General features: G+C 36.0%; 1 protein-coding gene across 5 annotated transcripts in view; it reads left to right on the forward strand.

Moving 5' to 3' along the window:
* Positions 1 to 27,112, forward strand: part of DIAPH2 (diaphanous related formin 2) — a 919,127-nt gene that overhangs the window by 443,497 nt on the left and 448,518 nt on the right. For all 5 annotated transcript variants that reach the window (XM_065538079.1, XM_065538080.1, XM_065538081.1 and 2 more), the window contains one exon: positions 15,073 to 15,202. In XM_065538079.1, the coding sequence (XP_065394151.1) occupies positions 15,073 to 15,202 (130 nt within the window). The remainder of the gene's footprint in view (positions 1 to 15,072; positions 15,203 to 27,112) is intronic.

Consider the following 27,112-nt stretch of genomic DNA (forward strand, 5'->3'; position numbering starts at 1 on the left):
AAATGCTTAGAGATTTTGTCACCACTAGGCCTGCCTTACAAGAGACCCTGAAGGAAGCACTCAACATGGAAAGGAACAACCGGTACCAGCCATTGCAAAAACACGCCAAAATGTAAAGACCATTGATGCTAGGAAGAAACTGCATCAACTAACGAGCAAAATAACCAGTTAATATCATAATGGCAGGATCAAGTTCACACATAACAATCTTAACCTTAAATGTAGATGGACTAAATGCTCCAATTAAAAGACACAGACTGGCAAACTGGATAAAGAGTCAAGACCCATCAGTCTGCTGTATTCAGGAGACCCATCTCACACGCAGAGACATACATAGGCTCAAAATAAAGGGATGGAGGAAGATTTACCAAGCAAATGGAGAACAAAAAAAAGCGGGGGTTGCAATACTAGTCTCTGATAAAACAGACTTTAAACCATCAAAGATCAAAAGAGACAAAGAAGGCCATTACATAATGGTAAAGGGATCAATTCAACAGGAAGAGCTAACTATCCTAAATATATATGCACCCAATACAGGAGCACCCAGATTCATCAAGCAAGTCCTTAGAGACTTACAAAGAGACTTAGACTCCCATACAATAATAATGGGAGACTTCAACACTCCACTGTCAACATTAGACAGATCAACGAGACAGAAAGTTAACAAGGATATCCAGGAATTGAACTCATCTCTGCAGCAAGCAGACCTAATAGACATCTATAGAACTCTCCACCCCAAATCAACAGAATATACATTCTTCTCAGCACCACATCGTACTTACTCCGAAATCGACCACGTAATTGGAAGTAAAGCACTCCTCAGCAAATGTACAAGAACAGAAATTATAACAAACTGTCTCTCAGACCACAGTGCAATCAAACTAGAACTCAGGACTAAGAAACTCAATCAAAACCGCTCAACTACATGGAAACTGAACAACCTGCTCCTGAATGACTACTGGGTACATAACGAAATGAAGGCAGAAATAAAGATGTTCTTTGAAACCAATGAGAACAAAGATACAACATACCAGAATCTCTGGGACACATTTAAAGCAGTGTGTAGAGGGAAATTTATAGCACTAAATGCCCACAAGAGAAAGCAGGAAAGATCTAAAATTGACACTCTAACATCGCAATTAAAAGAACTAGAGAAGCAAGAGCAAACACATTCAAAAGCTAGCAGAAGGCAAGAAATAACTAAGATCAGAGCAGAACTGAAGGAGATAGAGACACAAAAACTCTCCAAAAAATCAATGAATCCAGGAGTTGGTTTTTTGAAAAGATCAACAAAATTGACAGACCACTAGCCAGACTAATAAAGAAGAAAAGAGAGAAGAATCAAATCGACGCAATTAAAAATGATAAAGGGGATATCACCACCAACCCCACAGAAATACAAACTACCATCAGAGAATACTATAAACACCTCTACACAAATAAACTGGAAAATCTAGAAGAAATGAATAATTTCCTGGACACTTACACTCTTCCAAGACTAAACCAGGAAGAAGTTGAATCCCTGAATAGACCAATAGCAGGCTCTGAAATTGAGGCAATAATTAATAGCCTACCAACCAAAAAAAGTCCAGGACCAGATGGATTCAGAGCTGAATTCTTGAATACAAGGAGGAGCTGGTACCATTCCTTCTGAAACTATTCCAATCAATAGAAAAAGAGGGAATCCTCCCTAACTCATTTTATGAGGCCAACATCATCCTGATACCAAAGCCTGGCAGAGACACAACAAAAAAAGAGAATTTTAGACCAATATCCCTGATGAACATCGATGCAAAAATCCTCAATAAAATACTGGCAAACCGGATTCAGCAACACATCAAAAAGCTTATCCACCATGATCAAGTGGGCTTCATCCCTGGGATGCAAGGCTGGTTCAACATTCGCAAATCAATCAACATAATCCAGCATATAAACAGAACCAAAGACAAGAACCACATGATTATCTCAATAGACGCAGAAAAGGCTTTTGACAAAATTCAACAGCCCTTCATGCTAAAAACGCTCAATAAATTCGGTATTGATGGAAGGTACCTCAAAATAATAAGAGCTATTTATGACAAACCCACAGCCAATATCATACTGAATGGGCAAAAACTGGAAAAATTCCCTTTGAAAACTGGCACAAGACAGGGATGCCCTCTCTCACCACTCCTATTCAACATAGTGTTGGAAGTTCTGGCTAGGGCAATTAGGCAAGAGAAAGAAATCAAGGGTATTCAGTTAGGAAAAGAAGAAGTCAAATTGTCCCTGTTTGCAGATGACATGATTGTATATTTAGAAAACCCCATTGTCTCAGCCCAAAATCTCCTTAAGCTGATAAGCAACTTCAGCAAAGTCTCAGGATACAAAATTAATGTGCAAAAATCACAAGCATTCTTATACACCAGTAACAGACAAACAGAGAGCCAAATCAGGAATGAACTTCCATTCACAATTGCTTCAAAGAGAATCAAATACCTAGGAATCCAACTGACAAGGGATGTAAAGGACCTCTTCAAGGAGAACTACAAACCACTGCTCAGTGAAATCAAAGAGGACACAAACAAATGGAAGAACATACCATGCTCATGGATAGGAAGAATCAATATCGTGAAAATGGCCATACTGCCCAAGGTAATTTACAGATTCAATGCCATCCCCATCAAGCTACCAATGAGTTTCTTCACAGAATTGGAAAAAACTGCTTTAAAATTCATATGGAACCAAAAAAGAGCCCGCATCTCCAAGACAATCCTAAGTCAAAAGAACAAAGCTGGAGGCATCACGCTACCTGACTTCAAACTATACTACAAGGCTACAGTAACCAAAACAGCATGGTACTGGTACCAAAACAGAGATATAGACCAATGGAACAGAACAGAGTCCTCAGAAATAATACCACACATCTACAGCCATCTGATCTTTGACAAACCTGAGAGAAACAAGAAATGGGGAAAGGATTCCCTATTTAATAAATGGTGCTGGGAAAATTGGCTAGCCATAAGTAGAAAGCTAAAACTGGATCCTTTCCTTACTCCTTATACGAAAATTAATTCAAGATGGATTAGAGACTTAAATGTTAGACCTAATACCATAAAAATCCTAGAGGAAAACCTAGGTAGTACCATTCAGGACATAGGCATGGGCAAAGACTTCATGTCTAAAACACCAAAAGCAACGGCAGCAAAAGCCAAAATTGACAAATGGGATCTCATTAAACTAAAGAGCTTCTGCACAGCAAAAGAAACTACCATCAGAGTGAACAGGCAACCTACAGAATGGGAGAAAATTTTTGCAATCTACTCGTCTGACAAAGGGCTAATATCCAGAACCTACAAAGAACTCAAACAAATTTACAAGAAAAAAACAAACAACCCCATCAAAAAGTGGGCAAAGGATATGAACAGACATTTCTCAAAAGAAGACATTCATACAGCCAACAGACACATGAAAAAATGCTCATCGTCACTGGCCATCAGAGAAATGCAAATCAAAACCACAATGAGATACCATCTCACACCAGTTAGAATGGCGATCATTAAAAAGTCAGGAAACAACAGATGCTGGAGAGAAGGTGGAGAAATAGGAACACTTTTACACTGTTGGTGGGATTGTAAAGTAGTTCAACCATTATGGAAAACAGTATGGCGATTCCTCAAGGATCTAGAACTAGATGTACCATATGACCCAGCCATCCCATTACTGGGGATATACCCAAAGGATTATAAATTATGCTGTTATAAAGACACATGCACACGTATGTTTATTGCGGCACTATTCACAATAGCAAAGACTTGGAATCAACCCAAATGTCCATCAGTGACAGATTGGATTAAGAAAATGTGGCACATATACACCATGGAATACTATTCAGCCATCAAAAAGGATGAGTTTGCGTCCTTTGTAGGGACATGGATGCAGCTGGAAACCATCATTCTTAGCAAACTATCACAAGAACAGAAAACCAAACACCGCATGTTCTCACTCATAGGTGGGAACTGAACAATGAGATCATTTGGACTCAGGAAGGGGAACATCACACACCGGGGCCTATCATGGGGAGGGGGGAGGGGCGAGGGATTGCATTGGGAGTTATACCTGATGTAAATGACGAGTTGATGGGTGCAGCACACCAACATGGCACAAGTATACATATGTAACAAACCTGCACGTTATGCACATGTACCCTACAACTTAAAAGTATAATAATAATAAATAAACTAAAAAAAAAAAATTTTAAAGATAAACAATAAAAAAAAAAAAAAAAAATGGTTAAAGGCAAGCATGGTAGCCCACACCTATAATCCCAGGGCTTTAGGAGCCTGAGGCAGGATTGTTTGAAGCCAGGAGTTCGATAGCAGCCCGGATAATATAGCTTGTAATCTAGGCACTTTGAGAGGCCGAGATGGACGAATCCCTTGAGCCCAGGATTTTGAGACCAGCCTGGGCAACATGGCAAAACCCTGTCTCTACAGAAAAATACAAAAATTAGCAGGGTATGGTGGTGGGTGCCTGTAGTCACAGCTACTCAGGAGGCTGAGGTATGAGGATTACCTGAGTCTGGGAGGTCGAGGCTGCAGTGAGCCGTGATCATGCCACTGTGCCACTGCACTCCAGGCTAGGTCACAGTAAAATCCTGGCTCCAAAAAAAAAAAAAGTGTTCATAGCAGCATTATCTGTAATTATGTCCAAAACAGTGATTCCCCCACAAAAAATGGAAACCAGACACTGAAAATGTTCAATGAGAGAATAGACCTAAAATTAATAATATTTATAGCGTCAACTAATACACAGCATGGATGAATATAGCTAGAAACATCAACATGGTTAAATACCTCACTCTTAAACAGCTGCTTCTCAATGCTGAATTCTAATTATGCTTTTGTGATATTCTGTGTCTTAGACCTTCAAAATTTTTCATAAATAGCTAAAATCACTAATGTTAAGTGCCATTTAATGTCATTTATTAAAGGTTAAACCTCTAAATGCCATTTATTATTTATTTACAGTGTATAGACAGAGCGAATGAGTCCTATGGACTCTTTTGGTGGTAGTGACAATCTGAAGCTATGTACATAAAAATAAATTTATTCCATCTACTCTCAAGCCTCATACATATAAAACAATTTAAGTAAAATGCTCATGACAATAAAAGTTAAAAGTTTTAGTTACATGCTTAACCCATGTCTGAGAAGAAACCATCTAACACCAACAAACATTCGTACTTGTAAACTATTCCTATACCAATTTAAATAATTTGATTTTTATTAAAACTATTCTCAGAAAAATTTTTATTTGGTAAGCCAACTATAGACAGGATGATTAAAAGCATATGAAAGTACCAGAACAGCTTTTCTTTGTATAGACATATTTCATTAATTCATTCTGGCCTTTCCTAAAACCAGTGAGTACAAATGATGGTTAATTTGCCACTGGTCCTGGCAATGCAGGCTAATGCACATGGAGGTCATTCTCCTTGGATAAGTGGGGCTGGAGGGGAAAATGCTGAGAACGGGAGCGGGAAGGGCAGGAAACAGAATTTGTCTTGTACAGGAAACTAACAGCACAAATGCCCTGCTGGTCTGGAAGGTGGCAATTGAGATGAATCTTTATTCCATTTAATGTTGTCATGGTTTCAAGTTTAAGCTCTCCTTTCACAGATTGCTACCATAAATTAGGCTAACAAGTGTAAAACTTTTAATTTGCTTGACTATACAATTGATATTATCTGTTTCCTTTTGGTTGGAAATACTATTATAATACCAAACTAAAGGGTGTAAAAAAGGACTATCAGGCCTACATAAAGGATAAAGACCTCTTTCCACCGTAAATTGTATTTGTCTGAATTAGTGTCAGCCCTAGTCATGTAGTGCCCAGAAAAGCATTTTTGGTGACAGATTTAGAAATAAAGCTGGGAAAACATGTATTAAACCTGTCCGGTCATAGCTACAGAACTAATGTCTTTGTGGTAATTGCAATCCTTAAAAATACATTATCTTTTTCAATGTTACTGCAGTGCGCGGTGGTATTGAAGAAAGCAGTAATTCGTAAACAACCCTTGGCAGAGGGCACAGAACTTAATTTTGTTTAAATAAAGGAGACTAACATTAGAATTCATGTGCTGTATCAAGACTGGCAAGCAGTAGTAGCTGTTTTGATATATGCACTGGAGCATTCATGATTGCTTAAATATTAACTGTTCCATGAATATACAAATATAATAGGGAAAAAGGAAGCCATGATTAAGGAAAATGTTCACTAAAAAAGTTGAATTATATGACTTTATTGGTAGTTTAGATGGTTTTATTCCATTGACTCAACCAGATCTCTTCACTGAGTTTCAGTATTTCTTTTCTTTTCAAGGACAGTTATATATGTGTATTGCGTGATGTTGCTATGTGTTAGGAATGTTTCCTTGACACAGAAGGATTAGGCAATTTTTTTTTCCCCGAGTACAGGACCTGTTGATAAGTTTGCTGAACTTCATATGGCCATTCATGTAAATTCCAAAGGAAAGGGGAGATCCAAAAGGGCTTCCTTCAGATACTCTATAGATTTGAACTTTTCTCTCACATTTAAGTTTTAATATGCTTTAAAGATAGTCTTCCTTTAATGTGTGCAGAAACATTTCCTTTAGTGATATCCATGCTCCTTTGCTACTTCATTTCTTATACTCTTTATGCAAAAATCAGTTTTTGTCTCAGACCAGTTTACACTCTGCAGCCATTCATGCAAGAAAGCCAGGTGTTCCTCCCACACATTCTTGCGTGTTTCCAGAAGAGAACTGTTTTCTTTTCTTTTTTTGAGATGGGGTTTTGCTCTTGCTGCCCAGGCTGCAGTGCAGTGGCAGGATCTCGGCTCACTGCAACCTCCACCTCCTGGGTTCAAGTGATTCTGCTGCCTCGGCCTCCCAAGTAGCCGGGATTACAGGCATGTGCCACCCCACCTGGCTAATTTTGTACTTTTAGCAGAGACAGGGTTTCATCATGTTGGTCAGGCTGGTCTCAAACTCCTGACCTCAGATGATCCACCCGACTCGGCCTCCCCAACTGCTGAGGTTACAGGCGTGAGCCAGCACGTCCTGTCAAGATAACTGTTTCCGGTGCCACTCCGCAATTGAGGTCAGGATTGCTTTGGGGCAAGGAGCCAAGGTCCACTGCTTTGTTCCTATATAATGTATGGTAACACATGAACCTAGCCCCATTCTCACTCTTGGTCTTCAACCCGAAACGAGTATGATGACAAATGAAATGCAGTATCAGCATATGCCAGTGCCATGGAGCAGGAATGAAGCTTCCTCCCTTGGCTCTCTTCTTTACATACACCCACCATAGTCTGATTTCGTACATGTAAACTGTTTGGCATAGAGGTCAAGCAAGGCATTAGGTTATTTAGATACAAGAACTTTTATGGCAAGCACTGAAACCTGATGTCTGCAACTTACAATTTCAGAATCTGATTCAAACTTCCTGAGTAAATATGTAAGCAACAATGCAGATTTGCTTGAGCAGGAGTTGGAAGGCATAAATAATCTGCTAGGCTATCTAGTCCGTCACTCTGATGATACATAGTAGATAAGACATACTATAGCAGCATTTAAGTATTTTTTCAATACAGTTTTAGGTGAAGGATGAAGGACACTGAAGAGCAATGTTTCTGGAATCTTCACAGCATGGAGCATACTGTTTGTCTCATCTACTTTTGGATAGGTAGCTGATAGATTATGATACCAACGAGTCTCATTTTTATGTGAATTAATCAAGAACACTGAGAGCAATTCTGTCCTTCAGATGCCACAAATTGCTAGATAATTTCTCTCTTATTTTAAATTGGCACTAAGCATTGAAAACATTGACACTTCAACTTTTTATATGTAAAAGCAATTGTGAGAGGACCTAGGCAAGCTATAGACAATTGCTAAGCATCTTCTTGCCTGGAAATTTATTTGAAAATAGCCTAGTGTCTCCCTAGTGGCATGCATCAGAATCACCTAGAGGTGATATCAGAATTTTTTCCCCTAGTATGTTCAAACTCAAATTGCTGGACCACACCCTCAGAGTTTCTGATTTAGTTGATTTGGGGTTGGGCCCCCAAATTTGCATTTCTAACAAGTTCCCAGGTGATACTGATATTGCTGGTCCAGGGACCACAGATTGAGAACCAATGAAGTAGCAAATGCTCATGAATTCTTGATTTTTCGTTCTTATTTCTTCCATTGAATGATCCCTTCAGGCCTAATTATGCTGAACTTATTCGGGACAATAATTAGAATAACTTTTGTCACTAACCTCACCATTTTCCAGCTGCTGGCTCTGCTGCCTCCTGTATTATCTGGTTATTATCCACAGTCAATATTTGGAATAAATTATTTGTTCACATTACCTCTTCTTTCTGACTACCCATTCCTTTTAATTTTGAATCCTTTGCACTGTATTCAAACAGTGCTTGAAGGTCACCAAAGATTAACATCAAATCAACCCTAATTATTTTTGGCCTGTCTAAAGAATTTATTCATTCAACATTTGCTGAATAAAATTGATATAGTCCTCATTTTTAAGCAGTTCACAATCTGGTGGGTGAGACTAGTTGTGTACACAAAATTATATATTGTAGAATAAGTTCTATAATTAGAGTATAAAGAAACCACTATCGGAGAACAAAGACAGAATTTAGTAGTTTTGTTTTGTTTTGAGACAGTCTTGCTCTGTCACCCAGGCTAGAGTGCAGTGGTGCAATCTCGGCTCACTGCAACCTCCACCTCCTGGGTTCAAGCAATTCTCCTGCCCCAGCCTCCTGAGTAGCTGGGATTACAGGCATGTGCCACCATGCCTGACTAATTTTTGTTTTGTTTTGTTTTTTAGTAGAGACGGGATTTCACCATGTTGGCCAGGCTGGTCTCGAACTCCTGACCTCAGGTGATCTGCCCACCTTGACCTCCCAAAGTGCTGGGATTAGAGGTGTGAACCACCACGTTTGGCCCAGAATTTATTAATTCTATTCAGAGAAGTTGAAAAAGGTTTATTACTAGTAACTACCACTCTCCCTGAAAGATCCTTCCTTTCCACACACATGCCATCTTCCTCACCCATGACAGTTCAATCCAGTAAGTATATCTTAAATTCGAAGTGTGCATAAATTGCCATGTTTTGTTCTGGCACCAACACCTATTAAGTGTGGGAACTAGATCAAACAACTTATGAGCTATATCTTATCTATAAAAATGGCATATTCATAACTAAGTCACTGAATTGATTTTAGGATTTTTAAAAAAAAGCACTTATGAAAGTGCTTGAGTTATAGGCACATGATACATAGGCAACAAATGTTGGTTCTCCTACCCCTTAAAAGAGGAGTAGGATATTATCGCCTGAGGAAGGAAGAACAGTGTGCTGAGGTCAGGAGGAACATAAGTAAATGGGTGGAAATCTTCATCCATTCGTGCAGTCAACAAATACAGATAGAGTGCCTATTGTGTGCTACCCACTTTTCTAGATGCTGAGTATATAAAAGTGAACAAAGCAGACAAGAAAGCTCTGTACTTGTATCCAGCGTAGCTGAAGTGAGTGTGGGAACTTGAGAGACGATAATAGCTAGAGATAAGATCACAACGAGCCAGATAACAGAGGGATTTTTAGTTTATAGTGATGGGAAGCTAAGGTAGGCTCTCATCACTTCTTATCTGGATGATGATGGTGCCCATGATAATACGCTATCTTATTCAATTCTACAAACATGTCTATGAACACAGGTGCTTATCTAATGCTCATTTTATAGGTAAGATACCTGAGACATGGAGTATTTGTGTAACTTGCCCAAAGTCATACAAGTAGTAAACAGTAGGGTCAAGGTTCAGACCTAGTTCTGTCTGAATCCAAAATCTATGCTTAATAATTACTCTGATTAGAAATTTGAACTTTATTACATGAGTTGTAAAGAACCATTTGCTTTTTTTAAGGAAGGGAATGACATGATCATATATATGTTTAAGAACCATAATTAGGCTGAATCATATAGGATAAAATGAAGCAAAGAGAATGGAATGGTTGTGACCGTCTTCTCATAGTGTATCTTCACATAGCTAACACTTCTGTTTACAATCTGAGCTGCTATCCTTTTCCTAAAGCCAGTTTACTCTAGAGTTATTCCCCTCATTCTGGACATGATACAACATTCTTTTAATCATCGGGACTTAAAACTTTTGGAGTATTTGATTTTTCCCTTTCCCTCATCTTAATATTCACTGACTAAATCCTGTTTTTCCTTACAATCTCTCTTGAATTTGCCCTTTTTTTTTTCTTTTCTACGCATACCCTAGTTATCATTTTAAGTATATCAGTCCTTGACATTTGCCACCAAATTATTCTCCTATGTCGTTTCTTTTCTGTATACTTTTGTATTTTCTACTAAATTCTAAGCTTAAGGCCTCAAAAGTACCATGCATCATTTATCTCTTATCCCTAGTGTTCAGCACAGTCCTCAGCTCACAGTGGATTAATGAATGTACTTCTCCATTCATATTTGCTTTGCTCCTAACCTGCCTCCCCTAAAAAAATGTACGGTGCTCCATTTCCTGAGTGACAAATTATAACTTTATTCTGGCATTCACTTGCACCTAACTCTAGCAAATATGTGTTCTGGAAAAGTCTGGCCTTTGTAGTCAACCTCTATGTGTGTGGTGGGGTCATATATACACACAGGTACACATACATATATATAAATAAGTATAGAATGAAATTTAGGAGTATTGCTCTATAGCCCACAAAAGTTGGAGTTCATGTAAAGAAGAATCTGCATTCTGAAACATTTATTAACTATCTAGTATTTTCTAACATCCTCCTAGGCACCATGGATTCAAAAATATTACCAAAGCAAAGTCTCTAGCCATGTAAGATCTCATATTGAGTGTGAGAGACTACTGTGTTGAAATGTTTACATTGAATGAAGATGGCCAAAAAAAGTTATTAATTGCTTCTAAGGTAAAGAAGTCTTCAGAAATGACGTGGAAGTTGAGTAGTCTTGAAATACGAGTAGTTATTTTCTTGGTGGATAAAAAGGAACAAAAAGGAAGGGAGTCTACACAGAGAGACCTGTTGGTGCAAAAGCACAGTGGCATGAAACTGCGTGGTACGTTTAAGCAGTTGTAATCAGGCAGACAGCAGCAGGAGGCAGGTTAGAAAGGTAGACAAGGGTCAGCTCAAGGAGGGTCTTGTATGCAAAATCAAGAACTTTGCTTTTCCAGCAGATGACAGGAGCCTTTGCAACGAATCTTTTGAATGGATTCTAATTACCATTGAGAAATTAAACATTTGTAGAATAACATCTATGCAGTTAGGTTAAATTAACTGCAGTTGTTTATTTGGAGAACAGGATGGGAATGAGAAGGGAACTTTCACTCTGTGAGAGGTTGTTTTGTACAGCATAGTGACCAGTTATTTTCAGTTCCCACTGAGGACAAAGCAAGAAGAAATAGGCTTACATCTCAGCAGAAGGGAAAATTACCTACAGAAGGGGTCCTTCACAGAAAGATTGAATGTGACTGACGTAGGTCATTAAAATGTTGTCTGAGGCTCTGGCTGTGTGCTGGTTTCTGTGTACTCAAACAGCCCAATTTCAAAGGCATGGCAAGATGGAAGAAATTTTCAAGCTTGAATGAGGATATTTGGAATAAAGAAATTTCTTTTGTGTCAATTAGTTATTGAGAAATTTTGCTATATACCTAACTAAATTTTGGAGATGTACTTGAACATATAAAATATATTTAGTATCTTTCATAATATAGCATTTGTATTTACTAGGAAAAAGAGATGATCAGAATTAGCTATAGAAATAGTGTCCTATTAAAGGTATTTTGTATTCATGTACCATTTTAGAAAGTTATTAAAGATTAGGTAGATAGAATTAAATTAAATTCAGTTATTAATCTTTATGTGGAACATTTAATATTGGTCAGATGATTACAATTAAAATTGCTATATATGGTTTATTAACTGATTGCACCTGATCAGTTGATACAGTGACTCACTCTGTCTTATTTTCATTATCATCCGATGATAACTCAGCTTCTTAAAATAACATAAAACTTTTTTTAGCTTTTTCAAATATTTCCCATTTCTAGAACTGCTGTTTGTGTTTTTATTGTTTGAAGATATATAAAAGAAGATTGTAGAGTGGCCATTTTGTTCATCTTTTTGCATCTTATAAAAATAAGTCATAAGTCATATATGTGTCTCTCCCTGCCTGTCATGGCTGGAGAGAGGAAAAACACATACAAGGATGCAAAAAGGCACTTTGCTTCTGGCTAGAGGAAACCTTGAAATGCATACAGTATAACCACCACTAAGACTTAGGCAATCTAGGCAACTATTAATTGGATATTTCATGTTAATGTAAAATTTTAACATGATTTCATATTAAACAGCTATCAAATGGAAATCAATTCTATTTCTTAGTAAACTAACTCAAACACTTTGGAAATGACTTGTACATACTCAGATTGTTCTACCCCAAGAGATGTATATATCCAACTAGTACACTTAGAAGAGCAAATTATTGGATAAATGTCTTTAACCGGTAGAATTGATGTTCTTAGTTGCCTTCTGTGCTGACATTGAACAATGCAATAGGGCCTGAGAGAGATACAATGGCTAATGTGTGAATGGCATAGACTTGGTAAGAGAGACTGAAGGCATGATAATATAACGTACATAAGCTTCAATAAGTAAAAAATATTTTCCATTATATTTAAATATTATATATATATATATTTTAAATAATTGATCTAATGTCTCTCACACATAGAGAAAGATTTAAAAGACCACCCATTTGTTGTGATTTCCTGCCCGTTTGAACCATTAAAATGGTCTCTCAGTGTGAGGTTTTTTCTTAAAAAAAAAAAAACAAATATTGCAATACATTAAGCAGCTTGTCTCCCAGACCAACTAAGATATTTCTCAACTTGACAAGACAGACATTTGGCCATGTTTGCCCATGCTTTGAAGGGAATATTCTGATTCTAAAAAAAAAATACATGCAGAGTCTCTCTAAAAGTCTTTATCATTTCATCAAAGATGCTAATACATTTAACTGATGTTACGCTTTATTTATCTTTTTAAAATATAACCATTAACTCTCCTAAATTTTGTAACAAATCAGATTGTTAATGGACCAGATACTGAATAAATATTTATTAATAAATACAATTTTTGAAAATTAAGCTCTTATAAGTATGCATGCCAAAAACTGAAATGTTTTTTAATACAAAACAATCTAACACATGTGACAAAGAAAAAAAATCACCCATAAAATTGACATACGAGCACAGTGCTATTTTTCTGTTTTTTTATTTCCTTTCCAGTGTTAGCCATGTGCATTTTATTGTAAACTATAGTGTACTTGTACAGTTTGATGTCCTAAAAAAGTAGGTGGGTTTTTGTTGTTTTGAATTGTGTTCTTTAAAAAAAAAAAACTGTTTTTGTCTCCAAAGAGTCCATAAAATACATAGGAATTTCCTTTCCTTTCGGAAGATGTACCTGCAATTTTTTCTAAGCACTTAATGTTTTCAGAATTTTAGGATTTAGGTAGTTAGTGAACTTCTAAGGAAAAAGAAAATGTTAATTTCCTTTTTATTTGGAATACCTGGCATACTCTTAAAAACGATGCACTTTGTAAACATATCACACAGTAGTCCCAGGTAAAGACCTCTCTTTAGGAATGTGAGCTTCCCATTGATTCCTCTACAGCTGCTATCCTTACTTAAGAAAAATTGCCCTTGAGGTTTGTGTTGCTTTTTGTTCTTACAGCTTATCCTTGAGTTGTGTCATTTCTACCTTAAACTACTTGTAAGTGTTCAGTAGATCAGCATGATAATGTAAAATTTTAAATATTTTTCCTATGTGGGATAAAGTAATCCCAGAAATTTTGAAAGAAATCATTGTGACCTCGTGAACTATCAACATTATGCCTCCTGTGGCTGCTTGGTTGGTTGGAACCTTGAGACTAATATTTCTTCTAAGTTGTTTACATCATTGAGATGTAAATAGTTGCTAAAAACCTGTAGAACAAAACAGATCCAGTATGGGCCTGATTTATTAAATGCTATGTTTTTCTTTCTTAGTCACTAAAACAATAAGGATTAATTTACTCTGTAATTACCTAAATATCCTGTACAGCCTTTTTATAAACCTGTTTGTGAAAAATACTCATTTATTCTAAACAGAGTAATCCTTAAAGCTAAAAACTCCAAATCAGTATGAACATCAGTGGACAAAGCCATCATCTAAGGATTATAGAATTAAAACATCCAAAAGAATGAGAAAACTTGATACTTTATGCCGTATTTATGCCTTGTTTCTAAGTAAATCCTTGATTTTATTTGCAGCTTAGTCTAGTATGAGAATTATATTAAAGCACTAGATTTTCTTTTTTTGTGTGTCCTATGCTTTAAAGATTTTTACCATTCTAACTGTGGCATCTCTTTTGTTGTGTGTCTGAAAAGGAAATACAGTATGTAAGCAAATAAAATTTTTTATATTATCAGGATTGTATGGTGAGATTTTTTTTTAATAACTCAGGATAAGCACAACCTTGAGAATTCTTTTCTGATGGTCCATGCAAGTAGAGGAGGGTAAAATGTGCTTGCTCCTTTACATTAATTTACATCAACAATGGCTAGAAATAAATATAATCTCACAAATGAATATAACTTTTAAGAACATATTTTTATAATAAAGCAAAGAACAGAATGATGATAAAATAAGCACACGGTAATTTGGGCTATTATCAATACTTAAATGAATGTTCTTCTCTCCTGAAAAGAATAGTTCATTTTGCCACAATAATTTAGACATTTTTGAAAATACAGATTAAGGTTTAATTTGGCACTTTATTGGTCATCTTACTTGCTTTTAAAATATGGAGCTCCTTTTAAAATCTAGAGCACCACTAGTAGACCACATTAAGAACCTACCCCAAAGTTTTAAAAAAATTTTAAATGGGTTATAATAAATTCATTTGTTTAAAAAAGTATATATTTACTAAAAAATTACTAAAAAATGTGTTATTGTTTTCTTCCAGATCAGAGATACTAAATCAGTGGATCAAAAAACAACCCTTATGCATTTTATTGCTGACATTTGTGAGGAAAATTACCGAGATATCCTAAAATTTCCTGAAGAACTGGAACATGTAGAAAGTGCAAGCAAAGGTAATTGATTTATAACTGCTTTGAGATTATTTCTTGCCTATGTGGTTTAAATGGAAAGATTAAAGAATCTGTAAACATTATTCATAAAAGTATTTTTTGCTTGTTTACTGATATAAGAAAAGCTGGAAAATAGTTTTCATTAGCTTATATTTGACAGCATACTACATTTTAATAACCTATTTTGTCTTACATCATTTTTTTTAACCACTGCTACATTATTAAAGCTTTCATTTCTCTAATCAGATAATATGTTTGTACTTTCATTTGATAAACATTTAAGTGGATATTGTTGGCAAAGGAACCGTACTATAGGGCTCTTGGTTATATGACAATGATTGTGAGAGTTTTTGGTTGAGTGTGGTTAAAAATATAGTAAATGAGAAAAATGTGTGTATATATGCATACACACAAATGTGTTATAAAATAAGGATGCATGTGAGAAATGCTGCAGGAAGAGATAATGTCCTGTAGTTGAGATGAGGAGGAAAGTACTTTTGAATGGGTAGATAAGAGAAGGCTTCATGGAAGAGGTCAAAGGTGAAATACGAGGTTAGGGTTTTACAGACATGGAAAAGAGGTTTGCTTTCTAGAGAGAAAACGACATAAGCAAGGCAAAGTGGCAGAATGTTTTAGGACAGGTGAAGGGAATGGTTGACTCTAAGGCTGGAGCAGTAAGCTAGGTATCTCTGAGACTTCAGTGTCAGGCTAAGGAGTCTAGTCTTGATGTGGTAAGCAGTACAGCATCATTGAAGGGCTAGAATGGACAAGCCATGGCTCCTGTGAGGAACAGGATGTGGGAAATAAAAATGTCTCTGAGATTTTAATTCAGGGTAAATAGCTTTGTCAGTAAGTATTATCTACTTTTGCAAGAGGTTGAAAAGTGAAAGAAAAGAAGATCAAGGAAATATTTGCTGAAGGTGAGATTATGTGCATGAAGAAGTGCATTTTCCCTCTTAGATAAGAGAAGTACACCATAAATCTTATACTTGAAATTGCACTGAAGTAATTTCATTCTGTAACTCTGAGGACTTTTGGTAAGGACTTCATATATGTTACTCAAGTTTATTACAAACTATATAAACCTGTTAGTTTCCTTTTAAGTTAAAAATAGTGAATCTATAAAACCCAGAATATTCTTTGAATAACATTGGGCATTGGTCATCTCAGCCGGTCGGGTATTGTCAATCAAATCCTCAACACGTTTCTTTAATTTTACCGAGTTTGTATCGGTTTGTGGTCCAAGGAGCAAAATAATACAAGAAGACAAACTATGATTATATTGTATTATTTATTTTCTTTCATTGTTTTCAAAAAATTGTATAGTATGATGGAAAATCACACAAATTACAACTGTAATGGCAACTTTCTGCTAATAGCTCTTCTAAAGAATTTATCTTTGGATTTAAAAATACAGCTTCCTGACTAGAAGCATATTTACTAACAGGTAGCTTAATGTGGAATAATAACATTTTAAACATTTGTATTGTAATTTGAAATATATATATAGCACAAAAAAGACCAGTTCTTAAATCAGCTCATTTTGTTTCTATTAATACTTTTTGATTGCCTTCTACCAGAATTTTTTTTTCTAAATTTTCTTTGTTCAATATGTATAATGACTTTTTACATTTTGGAAAGAAGTAGATATCAATAATATATCTATATATACCCACACAGTACTACACATGAAAATATATATATTTATAGATAATATATTTAGTATACTTAAATATATACCACACACTCAATCAACAGGTATTTATATATACCTCAATCAGCAATTATAGATATGTTATATATAACCATAGGTATTTACATGTGATCCAGCAGTTCTACTACTAGGCATTTATCCAAAGAAAAAGAAATCAGTATATCAAAGGGATACCTGTACCCCATGTTTATTGCAACACTGTTCACAATAGGTAAGATATGAAATCAGCCTAGATGTCTATAAGTAGATTAATGGATAAAGAAAATGTGGTATATATACACAATGGAATGCTATTCATCTGTAAAAAAGAAATAAATTCTCTCATTTGAAGTAACATGGATGGAACTGGAGGTAATTAAGTGAAATAAGCCAGGCACAGATAGACAGATATTGCATGTTCTTACTCATATTGCAGGAGCTAAGAAGGTTGGTCTCATAGAGATAGAGAGTAGATTGGTAGTTACCACAGACTGGGAAAGGTGAAGGGTAGGGGGATGAAGAGTGGTTGGTTAATGTGTACGAACATACAGTTAGGTGGAAGGAATAGGTTCTGGCCTGGTGCAATGGCTCACACCTGTAATTTCAGCTAGTTGGGAGGCTGAGGTGGGAAGAACACTTGAGGCCAGGAGTTTGAGACCAGCCTGGGCAGCATAGTGAGACCACCCCCATCAAAAAATTTGAAAAATTAGCTGATTTCATGCTACTTGCGGAGGCTGAGGCAAGAGCATTCCTTTAGGCTACAGTAAGCTATGATCACACCACTGCACTCTAGCCTGGGCGACAGAGCAAGACCCTGTCTCTTAAAAAAAATTAAATAGTATGCCCTAATATTTGATAGCAGAATAGATTGAATGTAGGTAGGAATGATATATTGTATATTTCAGCATACCTAGAAGAGAAGATTTGAAATATTCCCAACACAAAGAAATGATAAATGTTCAAGGTGATGGATATCCTAAACACCCCAAGTTAGTCATTACACTTTCTATGCATGTAGCAATATATCACATGTACTCCATAAGTATAAGTATGTACAAATATTATGTATCAATAAAAAACTTTTAAAAAGTATTGCTATTTAACTATATATGTGTATATAGTGTATATATACATATATGTTTTATGTAGTTATGTAGCAAGACATTCAGTAATATTGTACACTTTAGCCACTACTGCTACTGACAAAAGTAGATTGTAGAGCCCAGCCTTTTGAGTTAGACACTATAAATTTCTTTTTTTTTTTTTTTTTGAGACAAAGTCTTGCTCTTTTGCCCAGGCTAGAGTACAGTGGCACGATCTCAGCTCACTGCAACCTCCTCCTCCTAGGCTCAAGCAGTTCTCCTGCCTCAGCCTCCCAAGTAGCAGGGATTACAGGTGCATGCCACCATGCTCAGCTAATTTATGAACTTTTTTTGTAGAGACAGGGTTTCATCACGTTGGCCAGGCTGTTCTTCAACTCTTCAACTCCTGACCTTGTGATCCACCCACCTCGGCCTCCCAAAGTGGTGGGATTACAGGCGTGAGCCACCACGCCAGGCCTGACACTATAACTTTCTAATCCTAGCTCTACTACCTATTAGTTCTGTAACTTGAGCAAATAATTTTAACTTCTAAGATTTTGTTTACTCATCTGTAAAATGAGAATAATTACAGTGAGATTAAATTAGTTAACATAGGCATTGCATCCAGTAAAATGGTATAGTTTACAGTATACGCTTGGCACTTAGTAAATATGCAGCTCTTGCTGGACCATTATCTTTAGTGGTAGTAGTAGTAGTAGTAGTAGTAGTAGTAGTAGTAGTAGTAGTAGTATTGATATACCACTAAGGATATTATAGTTGTTTCTTTTGTCTTATTAGAAGGGAAAAATCATAAAGATATCTTATAGTTCCTCCAGTCTCAGTAATTATGTATCGTATTCAATTCTATTTGTTTGTTTCCTATTCCTGGGTTTTTGGCAAATCCTTTCATATATTTTTTCTTTATTTTATTTTTCATTTTTATTTTTTGTAATATCACCAACTTCCTTTTTCCAATCCATTTCAAGAACAAAATCTCTCTGCTCTATTTTGATTATTCCTGATTTTGTGCATTCTTCCTGCCAGTGTATTCAAAAGACTGTTGCCAAAAATCCTCTTCCTATCTCACTGTTTGGGCAATAGCAATCCCTATTCTCAAATTATTTTGACTAGTTATTTTTCTTTCCCTATGAAATTCAGACTGAGAATTCTCAACTCAAAAAGATCTTAAGCACATTCTGCCTGCTTGCATTCCTCTTTCATTTCCTCCTAGTTCTCATTTCAGTATACCCAGACATACAGTCTCTTGAGCCATTTTTATTCCTTTATAATAATCCTGTCTCTGTGTACGATTTCATACTGCATCCCCTGCCTGGAAATTTCACCTGCCCTGTACTCTAAGACAACTGACTGTCATTTGTCAAATCTCTGTTCAGAATCTATTTCCTTTTTTTTTTTTACTAAAGCCTTAGGAGAAAATACTTTTTGTATTTCGTCTGCAGGAAGAAACAAAGCATTGTAAAAGGTCAAGCCAATTACCTCTTATTCATATTTAAATACTTTTCCTTGGTATTTGAGTCTAACTTGTCTTGTTTACTTAATGTACATTTCAGCCCTGTTTGAATCACTTTCTAGCACATTCAGGACTGTGTATAACATGGCAAAAAACAAAAATAGGTCAACACTATATAATTCATTTTATTTGATGATGGACTGTCTCCTTGTAAAGTGATCCCCTTCTCTTCAAAAACAAAAACAAAAACAAAAGAGTGCCTTTTTTTTTTTTTTTAAACTGGAGTGATACAGATAAGAAAAAACTAATTCAGTTAATGAATTATATAGCTAATATTAAAAGAAAAACTTGATTACTACCAATATCTTTTTCCATATTTTTGTGTTATTAGAACACACATACCTACTTTGATAGAGTTAGATCTTTTCTGTGTGGTATAGCAAATACCAAATTTATTTTACTTCAGTGCTACAATTACAGGCATCAACATTATTGGCAAAAGGGAAAAAAATCACATTGATGTGAAAGGCAAACAAAAAGAAAGAAGTATGTGGGTTCCATGGAAAACAAAATATCATAATTATGTTTATTCCTTGTAAAGCTAAGCTGCTAAAATTGTGTGCTTCTTGGAAGGTGCAAAACTATGGTATAAACTTGGCATATTTTTCTAGACCTCTGTAGCTCAAAGATATTGGGGAAAAAACACATCATTTTTACATTAAAACAGATATATATTATGGAGTAGAATTCAAAATCCACATTAATTTTTAAAATAAAGCAGATGACTTCAAAGAAATTTCCCACTTGTAGCAGATCCCTACGGGAGTATTTTCAGTCTTCTCTTCCATTAGGGGTACTTTGGTGGGAAAAGTTTATGAAGCATTGCCTGAAGAATTAGAGAGCAGTTTTGTTTGGGTTAAGTTTACTTATTTATTTAGTTAGTTTGTTGTTAGTTAGTTAGTGACTGTTGCAGGGAAAAGGGAGGAAAGTAGGCAAGGTGAGGGAAGAGAATATATCACTTCCTTTTAAACATTCTCATAGGCCTTATGAAGTTCAGAAGCAAATTGTATAATGTAACTTCATTACCAGTAAAGTTAATAAAATAACATTGCTCTTGTCATTTTATTCTTGGTTAAATTATAAATCTGCGGGTTAATTCATTCAAGATTGGCATACCAATTAGTCTTTTTTTTTTTTTTTTTTTTTTTTTTTGAGACGGAGTCTCGCTCTGTCGCCCAGGCTGGAGTGCAGTGGCGCGATCTCGGCTCACTGCAAGCTCCGCCTCCTGGGTTTACGCCATTCTCCTGCCTCAGCCTCCTGAGTAGCTGGGACTACAGGCGCCCGCCACCGCGCCCGGCTAATTTTTTGTATTTTTAGTAGAGACGGGGTTTCACCGTGGTCTCGATCTCCTGACCTTGTGATCCGCCCGCCTCGGCCTCCCAAAGTGCTGGGATTACAGGCGTGAGCCACCGCGCCCGGCCTACCAATTAGTCTTTAGAGAAAGAAAATGGTTGTTAACAGAGATTCTGATGCCTTTAAAACATTGAATATATATATACATATTTTTTTTTTGGTGAATGACAATTATTTTTTCCCCAATGATTAATTTTAAAGTTTATAGATACGTATCTTTATATACATATGTAAACTTATGTCTAATAGATATATATTGTATAAAACATTGCTGGTTTACTAGACATATTTGATAAGTCTTTTTTTCTCCCTGTGGCTATCACTTTAATTTTCAGCTTTGAGGATTTTTTTACTGTTTGATTTAAAACCACCCCTGTTTTATAGGTCGACTCCAGGTATTAAACCAAACAGTTAGTAAAGTTCAATTAAAACTATTCCATTCAAAAGGGGGAAATTATATTAATGTATTTGAAGGTATTATTTATCCTGAGGTTTGCATAAATCCAAAATGGGTTTCACTTCAGTTAAATTGATGCCAACCTACAAGATAAAAGCTAGTTAAGTTTCCTCTGAACAGTGTTAACGTTTTTATGAGTTAAATAAGTTATTTTATTTTTAACAATCAACTATACCTTTTGATATCTGCCATGTTTCCATGTCACATTAGTTACCGATTAGCTGTTTATCCACTCTGACTTCTTCACGGGATTAATAACAATGAGAGTTCTGATTAAAGGCAGTGTTACAGGGGAAAGGCTATGGATTTATTCCATAGTAGTATTTCTTTTTTATATAAAAGAAAGAAGTAAAATAATAGCAAAGTTAAAATGTTTTGGGGGAAGAAACATAAACGACAAAACATTTTCAGAAACTCCACAGCTGGTTGAAGCTTTAGAGATTATCTGGTGCCTGCTAAAAGGGACCCAAGGTGACATTTCATCCAAAGCTATTTTGCAGTTGAAGAAACTGAGATGCAGAATGATGAAGGATTTCCCACGATCACATAGCTGGGCGGTAGAGTCCATGTACATTTGGAGACCTTGTCTAGAGTTATTACGTATATTTCATCCACTTTTTTACTTCCTTTGTGGTCAAAAATATGCAACAAAGACTCATGCTCACATACTGGAAAACATACAGAAAGTCGATGCTGACCAAATAAAAAATTTACTGGAAGTATAAATGCTACTTTCTCTGAAGTTGTCCATAATCTCTCTAGCTCCATTTTGACAGAATTAACCACTCCTTTCTCTGTGTCACAGCAGCCCTTTAGCCTTATTGGTAATAGAGCACATACCACATTTGCACTTTTTATGTAATTATTTGCTTCTGTCTATACCTCCTATTGAGTTTCTTAGTGACAAGGACTGTATTCTATTTGTCCTTACAGTCTCGGTGCTATCATAGCACCTCAGTCAGAGGGGCCCAATCTATGGCCATACCAACCTGAATGCACCTGATATTGGAAGCTAAACAGGGTCCTGCCTGGTCATTTCTTGGAAGGGAGATAGAAGTTGCTCAATAAGTACTTATTAAATTGAGTTAATTGCATATCATTTTAGTAGAGCAGGCATATTTCAAAATAAGACATTGTGGAAAGTTGACAAATAGAGAGTAACAGTCTGAAAATTACTGTTCACTGTAAATTCGAGAGGAGAAACAAGGTAAATTAGAATAAGGAGGACACCGGTATTTAACAATATTTCCTAGTCCACACTTTGCTTCTTCAAGGGAATTGGTGAAATTGGAAACAACTGATTTAATAATAGAAAGGACCTAAACTTATGGACGCCACCAAACCACAAAGGTTTATGGTGAACAGTAAGGACCAAGTCATAGGACCTAATGGGAGTGACTGCCTCAATGTAAAATGTAACTAACTGCTGAAACAACTATGCTTTAATACCTGAAAAAAATTTTTCATATTGTCTACTATTAGTTTCGCTGAAAAGTCTTTGAGATTTTTAAATAATCTATTAAACAAAAACTGTGGAGAAAATCCTGTTTTTAGAGCATTTAACTTTTACTTATAGTGACTTATAGGACCTAAGATGCAAGAAAGTATTCAACTAAGGTTTCCTAACAGATTTAAACTTTGAGTTATAATCTAACTTTTTAGAAACACGAAATGATAATATACCAGTGTGACAAAATGTCAGTAGAATTGACCTTACTTAAATCTTAGCAGCCTGAGTAAAACTGAGTATACATATTACTACATTATTTTAATAAAAATGTTAACTTGTTTGTTCAGCTTTCTTTGGATTTTTTTCATATATAGGATTTCAAGTAACTTAAACAATTTTTGCTGACCAAATTGTACTCTATCAATAGCAACACCATAAATATGTTATAAAATTCAAGGGAACATTATTAAATGTCAGGGAATCAAATACGTATTTATCTACATAAATTTTCCAGTTTGTAAGACTTCTTTCTTCCTCACTCTCACCAAGTCACTCCTAATTTTTCTAAACAAATGAGTGTCTTTAAAATAAGGGAAAAAAATAAGAGGTCCAAAACAGTCACAGAAATATTTTTTGTTATTATTTCTATTTTTGGTAAGAACACTTAACATGAGATCTACCCTCTTAAATTTTTAAGTGTATATTACATTATTATTGACTGTAGTTACAATGTTGTACAGCAAATCTCTAGAGCTTATTCATCAGTTAAGGAAGATGAATAAGCTCAGGCAAATGTATTTTTAATGTGAAATGTCGAAAGGACTTAGGAAAGAAAGTCATGTTTTCTTCTTGCTGTTCAGTAATCTAGTCATTACCAAACAATGTTTTCAATGCATAACATATAAACGTTTCCTAATTCATTTTCATTTCTAGAGGAAACTAGTGGGTGAAAACATTAATATCTTCAGGTAGCAGTGAAAGGAAGCAGAGATCATGGCCGTTTGGATTTGAGTGAATTCTTTCAACACAAATCAATGATTTTATAGACATATATAGGTATTTGCTTTTGCATCTCAAAATCTGTTTTTGCTAGGGAACTGTATACATAGCTCATCTGTCTTACCCTCCTTGTCTCAGAGCCCAGGCTTTTGTGCCTTTTCCAATCTGAAAAGCCTCCTCCTTGTCTCTGTCCTTTTGAGCCTCATGTATGTTTTTAAAGGCTCACTTTAAATTCCACCACTCTATAAAAAGCTTCCCCAACTATCCTACCTTTCACTGGTTTCCCAGTTTCCTCCATAATACTTTGAACCTTTTAGCTGATCCTGTACTCTCTTGCACTACAGTATAAAGGTTTCTGTATTTATGGCTGTATACTGGCATGATGCTTTCTCAATTATGTATGATATCATTAGTCTGCTTTTTCAGGACAAAAATCTGTGTCACAGTGTTACAGACAAAATCTATAACACAGGGTTGGCATAGTAAATTCAGCTCAGTGAGTGCTTATTAAACATCAACCTAATCCTTGTTGCTTTCTTTATTCAACCCTACAGTGAAATTTTCTGGGTGCTTCGAGTAACTAAAATATATTTGCAGATATTTCATTTCAACTTCTTACCCATTAAACAGGTAGAAAACCAGGTCTTCAAAAACATATTCTTTAGAAGTGATTGTTTAGGGCAAAAGTAATCTATGATGTTAGAAATCATTATAATAGTTACTCTTAGGGTAGGTTCATGATTGGAATGGAATATGTAAAGGCTTCTGGGGTGTTGGTCATGTTCTGTTTCTTAATCTTGACGCTAGTTACATGGGTGTGTTTAGTTTCTGCAGATTCATTCACCTGGCCACTTATATGCACTTTTCTTAATATATATTTCACTTCAACAAAGCGGTTTTCAGAAGCCAGTCATTCAAATTTTTAATGTGTGTAATATGAATAGTGAGGATGGTACTACATTTTAATTCAGAAGGTCCTCTTGCTTTTACCCATGCTTAGTTACAGTGATCACATGCATTGTGTAAATGTAAATAGGCAGCTGCTGTCAGAGTTGATCTGATGTTATTCTAAATAATTATTGTTAAGAAGTTGTATGTCTCCTAAAGATTTTATCCAAACACCGTTTTTTTTTAGTCTAAGAGTGGATGGGTGTACTTCATTTTTAAAAGGAAGAAAGAAAAAGAGCCACCAACCACAGTATGTACCACATGAAGATCATGGTAATCTATGTAATACTTGTCAATATTATGCTGTCTTATATGTCATTGAATCCTTGGCACATACTGAGCTAAAATATTCACCAATAACCTGTCACTGCTGTCATTTTTATTATTTTATCTTTGCTTCAATGTCGGTAAAAAGAATATATGGGAATATTAGTCAGCTTTAGCTCATTGTGGATTCAAGCTTGTTAGTTAAAAAGTGAATATTCATATTTCTTTTTTTTTTTTTTTTTGAGGCGGAGTCTCGCTCTGTCGGAGTCTCGCTCTGTAGCCCAGGCTGGAGTGCAGTGGCCGGATCTCAGCTCACTGCAAGCTCCGCCTCCCGGGTTCACGCCATTCTCCTGCCTCCGCCTCCCGAGTAGCTGGGACTACAGGCGTCCGCCACCTCGGCCGGCTAGTTTTTTGTATTTTTTAGTAGAGACGGGGTTTCACCGTGTTAACCAGGATGGTCTCGATTTCCCGACCTCGTGATCCGCCCGTCTCGGCCTCCCAAAGTGCTGGGATTACAGGCTTGAGCCACCGCGCCCGGCCCAAATCTTCATATTTCAAATGTTCTAATTTGATTGACTCCTGAAGTAAAACACAGGGACATACTTGATACAAGAGGTTAAAGCACTGATATTGAGTAGCATTGTCAACGGGGGAGATGTGAGAGTAAGGGAAGAGGGAAGAAAGACAAATGAAGAAAGAACTAGCTCTCTGCTGCTGCTGCAGCAGAATCATAAGAAAAGCTGGATCATGCCCTGAATGGAGACTCCCTTGTACCACTATGGAAATAGGTGGAATCCAGGAGTCAACTTGGTTACCATTATTGTAGTTTTCATCACCACCAGTCCCTCTGATATATTCATCAATAGGGATGAGCCTGCTTAAGAGATGTAGGGCTTAGGGATTGGGGAGGTTACCAAACAGTATCAGAGCTACCTGAGCAACACACCCATTTTCCACTTTTTACACGTTTTGAGTGTAACTTGAACACAACCAAGTCATGGGCAGTACCGTTGCTGTTGTGATTTCTTGAAATTAACTGGCATCTTTTGCTGAAATTTGTATTCTGCAAGTTGATGAGACAAATTTAGCAAATATAACATTTCCTTGTGCCAAAGTTATATGACTCAAACTCCTTAAGAGTATTTTCATGTAAAACGATCAGAAGGGAGGTGGCAGTCTTAGCCAGTTTTGCATTGCCATAATAAAATACCACAGATTAGGTAATTTCTAAGGAAAAGAAATTTATGTCTTACAGTTCTGGAGGCTGGGAAGTCTAATATCAAGGTGCTAGTACCTAGCAAGTGCCTTCTTGCTCTGTCATCCCATGGCGGAAGGGTGGAGGGGTGAAGGGTCAATGAGCGTGCATGAGAGAGAAGCAAGAGAGAGTACAACTCGCTTTTATAACAAATCTAATCCTGTGATAACAAATCTACTCCTGTGATAACCATATTAATCCATTTATGAGGGTACAGTCCTCATGACATAATCACCTCTTAAAGGCCCTGTTTCTCAATGCCTTCACACTAGGGATTAATTTTCCAACACATGAACTTTGGGAGACACATTCAAACAACAGCAGTGGCATTTTAATTTTAAGATTCATTGAAGTAGTGAGGAGAAAACCCTGACTTCTACTGGAAACTGGTAGCTCTGTGGCAAAGGATTCTGGTATAGTTGTATCTGAAAGATGTATTCACTAGAAATAATATGTCCAGGGATGAGAATCAGGACACACACATTTGTGTTCCAACTTTGTCACCAGCTACTTTTTTGGACATAGTTTGGCCATATAACCTCTCAGTGCCTATTTCCTCATTTGTACAAAAATTTTCTTAATTTGAAAAATAGCAATGGTAATATCTAGGCTACTTATCCCTCAAGGTGGTTATGCAAGTAAAATTAGATATTCAATATGAAAATGCCTTATGAAAAAGGTGTTGCATATAAATATTAAAGCTAGTATGAGGATATTAATTCTAGTTGATTTTGATTAGATTTTGTTTATTCAGTCCAGTTTAAAAAATGAAGGTCAGAATTCACAAGTTAAAATATAAAGCTTTCTGAAATAATGTATGATTTTATTAATTTTAGTTTCTCTACATATTCTTTCACTCTTTTCCATTTTGGTCACTT

The sequence above is a fragment of the Macaca fascicularis genome, chromosome X (assembly GCF_037993035.2).
Source record: "Macaca fascicularis isolate 582-1 chromosome X, T2T-MFA8v1.1".
Taxonomy (NCBI): domain Eukaryota; kingdom Metazoa; phylum Chordata; class Mammalia; order Primates; family Cercopithecidae; genus Macaca; species Macaca fascicularis.